We start from the raw sequence: 6,158 nt of genomic DNA, 5'->3' as shown, positions 1-6,158 counted from the left end.
ACTTTCCCCCCCTCCCCATCCCTCTGTTTGTCCCTCTCCCCTTCTCTCACTTATCATCGTCTCTCCCCCTCTCCTCTTTCCACTGTCTCCCATCCTTCTCTCTCCTTTGCTCCCTCTCTCCCCCAAACTCCTTCTCAACTGTCCCTCCTGCTCATCCGCCTATTCCACCATTTCTCTCCTTCGTCCCTTTTCCTCTCTCTCTCCACCCTTATCCCCTCAACCCTCACTCCCCACTCCTTCTTCCCCCCTCCCCCTCAACACCTTCTCTCCATCTTCTCTCCACCCCCCCCAGGCCGAGGCTCTGTCTCCAGGGTAACGGTGACGCGCGAGCCCTCAGCCCCGCCGCTCGCCCATTGGTTGCTGATCGCGATTGCGGTCACCGGCAATGGCGGCCGGGGGGAGGTGAGGTGGCTTTGGGCTTGGGTAATGCCGGTACTCCGCGCTCGGACTCAGAATAAACGCGATTCTGTCACATCGGAGTGAGAGCATGGGAAAGATCAGTATTAACATGGCTAACAAGAAAGGTAGGTGCTGGCGGCCTAGCTCTGGATGGTGGCAGCGACTGGTGCTGAGTCAGGCTTTAACCTAAAGCCATGCAATTACAGCGACAACATCGGCTGCATTTCACTCCATCAGTGTGAATGGGCGAGAGACAGTAACACCTATCCTCAACAGAGCATTCAATATTCATTTTAAATGTTTCGGTTTCTTTCTTAAGCTATATGCATGAAATTCTGCTTTTGATTTTGACTTGTTTCTGGTTTAATGCCAAGAGAATCGCTGCTGCTTCCTCCCTACTTTTCCCTTTCACTCGCTCGCTTACACAACCTTAAATGTCTGATGAGTTTAATCCACATTGGATTTTTAGAGCCGAAACATTGGTGCGATTTAAAAGTCGACGGATCTCAACGGCCGGTGAACTCTCTTATTTTTAAATTATGTTAATACATACCAACTTTCTAAAATAATATAATTGCGGTATTTGTTACCAAAATATATTTAATTGAATTTAACTTAATCAAGATATATTTCATTTAATTTAATAGCTTTGTCACAAACGTATGGCATTGTAACAACATATTTTCACAGTCGTTAAGGATGTGTGTATGTGGTTGGATGAATGTCTTCTTAAGAAAAATCGGGATAAACAAATCATTTGCCTCCAAGTGTTTATTAAATGACAGAAATTAAACTTTCAAAATTCAAGCTTTTTGGATTTAAACCCACTGAAGTGATGATCTTGCATTTGGAGAAGTGTGCGATGATGTCACAATGCCTGTGTAAATTATACTTAAACGCATCAGCAATGACAAGTATTAACTCCCTTACCACCAAATCCTACAGAAGATTTCTGTTTGCAAATTGTGTCTTATTCCTAAAGTTCCTACTGTGACATTACTCTGCACTTTTGAACTGTGCACTCTCCAAGTTGGTGTAGGCTTCGCTTATCCTGTAGTCTGAAATCTGCAGCTTGTGTCAAACAGCCAGGTTCTGGGAGCTTCAGGACTGCAGTTCTAGTGAAATTTACTCTTGAGATTACTGACCCTAACTTCTGTTTAATACATAGACTTCAATCAATACGAATAAGAGTAATATTTTTGAGGATACGTCCCTTAATGTGATAATAAATTAATATTATGCTTGAAATATACTAATATTGATTCCATAATGGAAATTACTAGATTGGTAGTACCAGATTTAAACAGCAATTTTTTTTTAAAAATCCCTGGGTGTTTGAAATAGTTACCTATCATTGTACTTATTGAAAAATTCAACTGGAACTTTAGTTCACTTAATGTAGTGTGCATATTGTTTTCTGTAGGGAGATCGTGCATTTAACTAGGTTGGCAAAGGTCAGGACTATCATAACCCTGTTCTTATACTGTTGGTAAGTCAAAGTCATGAAATTCCTGAGGTAACACAGTGCAAACACACCATTACAATCACTGTACCATATTAAGGAGAAGGCCAATATTTCTCAAGGCAGCTAAAAATCAAGTTTTTAAGAAAAGGCATACTGATTTTCCACCTGATCCAAAGTACTTTTAATTTTTTTTGTAAATCAGCAAAAATAATTATTTTCCCAAAGATTGTCTTGATAAAATTATTGCTGGTATTTCATTGTGCATCTTGATAAGACCATAAGATATAAGAGCAGAATTAGGCCATTTGGCCCATTCAATCATGGCTGATATATTTCTCAGCCTTATATCCCTGCATTCTCTCCGTCACCCTTTCATCCTCTTACTAATCAAGAACCTATCTAATTCTGTTTTAAAGACACAGAATGACTTGGCCTCCACAGTTTTCTGTGGTAATGAGTTATACAGATTAACCACCTTCTGATGGAAGAAATTCCTCCTCATCTCAGTTCTAAAGAGGTGTCCCTTCACTTTGAGGCTATGCCCTCAGGTCCTAATCTCTTGTACCAGCGGAAACATCTTCTTCATGTCCATTCTATCCAGGCCTCTTAGTAGTCTGTAAGTTTCAATAACATTGCCACCCCGTATCCTTCTAAACTCCACTGAGTACAGATTCAGAATCCTCAACTGATCCTCATATGATAAGCACTTAACACCCAGGATTATTCATGTGAACCTGTCACAATGAATGCTAACATTGCATTTGCCTTCCTAACTGCCAACTGATCCTGCATGCTAACCTTAAGAGAATCCTGAACTAGAACTCCTAAGTCTCTTTGTGCTTCAAATTTACAAAGCCTTTCCCCATTTAGAAAATAGCAAATAACCCTATTCTTCCTACAAAGTGCATAACATTACACTTTCCCTCACTTTGTCTACTCTCCTAGCCTTTCAAAGTCCTTCTGCAGCGTCCTCACTTCCTCAACATTGCCTATCTTTATGTCATCTGCAACATTAGCAACAATGCCATCAGTTCCCTCGTCCAGATTCTTAAAGCATAATCTGAATGGTTGTGGTCCGAACGCTGATTCCTGAGGAACGCCACTAGTCACTGACTGACATCCTGAAAAAGACCCCTTTGTCCCAACACCCTGCCTTCTGCTCGTCAGCCAATCCTCTATCCGTGCCAGTAGCTTGCCCCTAACGCCATGGGCCTTGTGTTATTTAGCAATCTCCTGTGTGGCACCTTGCCAAAGGCCTCCTGGAAATAGCTCACATTCACTGGCTGTCCTTCGGCTAATTTGCTGATTAACTGCTCATAGAAATTAACAGATTTGTCAGGCATGACTTCCCCTTGACGAAGCCATGCTGACTCATCCCTATTTTACCATGCACTTCCAAGTATTCCAGATCTCATCCTTGATAATGGAATCTCAAATCTTACTAACAATGGAGGTAAGGCTAACCAGCTGACAAGTTTCCATCTTCTGCCTCCCTCTCTTCTTAACAGGACTGTGACATTAACCATTTTCCAGACATCTGTGATCCTCCCTGACTCCAGTGATGCTTGAAAGATCACACCAAGATCCTTAGTTCTCTTTCAGAACCCTGGGGTGTAGATCATCCAGTCTGGGTGATTTAACCACTTTCAGACCTTTCAGTTGCCCCAGCACCTTCTCCTTAGTCCTGGAAACTTCATTCACCTCTGCCCCTAGACTCTTGAAATTCTGGAATGCTACTGATATCATCCACCATGAAGATTGACGCCAAGTGCCTATTCAGTTCCTCTGCCGTTTCTTTGTTCCCCATTACTTCTCCAGCCACATTTTCCAGTGGCCCAGTGTCCACTCTTGCCTTTGTTTTACCTTTGAAATACCTAAAAAAAACTCTGCAATTTTATATTAGTAGCTTACCCTCATTTTTCATTTTCTCCCCACTTTTTGCTTTTCTGCTTGTCCTCTGCGAGTTTTTAATGGGTCCTCAATTGTCTGGCATCCCACTAAAGCTTAGCCACATTGTATGCTTTTTCTGTTGCTTTTGTATGTTTTAATCAAACTGTTCAGAGATGTTGCTACTCACTTCTGGAACAGGTAAGACTTAAACGCAGGCCTCCTGTCCCAGAGGTAGGGACACTACCACTGCAACTGACTTCCCTTGTCAGCTATGGTTGCCTTGTTTTCCCTTTAGAATGTTTTTTCCTTCCTTGTGATGAATTTCTGCTCTGCCTCCTGAATCACCCCCAGACACTACTGCCATTGCAGCTCCACCATTTTCCCTACTTGGCCGCCTTTCCAACCAACTCTGGCCAGCTCCTCCCTCATGTCTTTGTAGTTAGTTTTACTCAATTGTAATACGATTACATCTGATTCAAGCTTCTCCATTTCAAATTGCAGGGTGAATTCTGTCGTATGATCGTCACTGTCCTCCAAGGACACCTTCACCTTCAGCTCCCTAATTAAATCTGCCTTATTTCACATCACTAAATCCAGAATTGCCTGTTATGATGCGTTTAACATAAGCTTCTCCAAAGATCATCTCATAGACGTTCTACAAATTCCTTTTCTTGGGGTCCGCCACCAATCTGATTTCCCCAGTCCGCCTGTGTATTGAAGTGCCCATGATTATTGTAATAATTCCTTTCTGACATGCCTTTCTGTCTGCCAATTTATTTTTGTCCCACACCCTAACCCCTGCTAGGAGGCCTATACATAACTCCCATCAGGATCTTTTTTCCTACTCAGTCCCACAATTCTACTCACACAAATTCTGTGCCTTCCAACCCTATATTGCTTCTTGCTATTCATTTAATTTCAGTTATTACTAACATGCTGCCCCTTTTTCCCATCTGCCTGTCCTTTCAATAGGATGTGTACCCTTGCATATTCAGTTCCCAGTCCTGATGCCAATTGCAGCCACATCTTTGTGATGGCCGCGACATCACACCCATCAATTTCAATCCATGCTACTAGTTCATTTATTGTGTTTCGTATACTGTGCACATTTAAGTACAACACCCTCAGTCCTGTGTAGAATGCACCCCATCTCATAGCCATTATCTACTCTGCCTGAAGTTAGATTCTTGACCCTTTCCATACTCCCTGTTCTGTTACTTGTTCCAGTAGCTTTACTAACCTCTGCTGAGCATTCCCCAACCCCCAACGCCCAACACTTTAAAGTCCTTGTGACCATTTTATTTGGCTTTTCCTTTAGGATCCTGGACCCAGATTGGTTCAGGTAGAGCTCATCCCAAAGGTACAGTTCCTTCCTGTCCCAATACTGATGCCGGTGCTCCACAATATTGAACTTCCCTTTCTGCACCACTCCGTTAGCTACATGTTTACTTACCTAATTTTCTTATCTCTATGCTAGTTTACATATGGCTCACCCAGAGAATATAACCCTTGAGGTCCTGTTTTTTAATTTTGTTCCTTATTCCTGATATTCCCCAAACATGACTTCATACCTTGTTATTTGTCCCAACATGGACCACAACAACTGGATCCTCACCTTCCCACTCCAGTATTCTTTACAAGCCGGTTTGAGGTGCACTTTACCTTGGCACCAGCCAGGCAACACACCATGCAGAATTCTCAAACCTGCTTACAAAGGATGCTATCGGTACCCCTAATTATAGGATCCCCGACTGCTACCATTTCCTTTTGCTCCCTGTCCTTGAATGGCCTCCTGTACCACGGTACAGTGGTCAGTTTGCCCATCATCCCTGTAGTCCATTTCCTCATCCACACAGGCAGCAAGTATCTCATACCTGTGGGACATGGTCAAGAGCTGAGGCTTCTCCAATTTAGAATCTCTCTACCTGCCTGATTTATAGTCACACCCTCCTGACAAAATTTGAAGTACTTAACCTACAAGTGTGTGACTGTTGCCTGAAACACAGCATCCAGACTCATAAAGCTCAGACTCCAGTTTATCAAATGTGAGCCAGGGTTGCTTAAGCAACCAGTAGTTCTACAGATGTGACCACTGTAAACCAGGGTCCACCAGTTGCCATAACACATTTGGCCCTGCAGCCGCAAATTATTTATTAGTTTTTAATTTGTATTTTTTATTTGTTACTGGCCTTTAGTTTTTAATCTGGAAAATGTTTCACTTCTTTACCTTTAATTTGAAAGCAGCTTAGAATTCATATTCAAATTAACAGTTACTTACCAACTAATGGACTTTATAGCTTTACCTCTGGTGGCCGTTCTTTCACTCCTTCTGATCTGAGTCTCCATTCCCCACTGCCCCCTTTTACTTTCCCCCCTCCTCCCCACCCTCTCTCTCGCACTCCCC

General features: G+C 42.5%; 1 protein-coding gene across 1 annotated transcript in view; it reads left to right on the top strand.

Annotated features, from left to right (window-relative positions):
• Positions 1 to 380: 380 nt before the first annotated feature.
• LOC109923720 (spermatogenesis-associated protein 7 homolog) overlaps positions 381 to 6,158 on the top strand; it is a 53,408-nt gene continuing 47,630 nt past the window's right edge. The window contains exon 1 of the mRNA XM_048600174.1: positions 381 to 524. Coding sequence (XP_048456131.1) covers positions 488 to 524 — 37 coding nt within the window. The 5' untranslated portion in view covers positions 381 to 487. The remainder of the gene's footprint in view (positions 525 to 6,158) is intronic.

The sequence above is a fragment of the Rhincodon typus genome, chromosome 8 (genome assembly GCF_021869965.1).
Source record: "Rhincodon typus isolate 14 chromosome 8, sRhiTyp1.1, whole genome shotgun sequence".
Classification (NCBI taxonomy): domain Eukaryota; kingdom Metazoa; phylum Chordata; class Chondrichthyes; order Orectolobiformes; family Rhincodontidae; genus Rhincodon; species Rhincodon typus.
The sequence above is the reverse complement of the archived record's forward strand: the minus strand, read 5'-3'. Positions and strand labels throughout refer to the sequence as shown.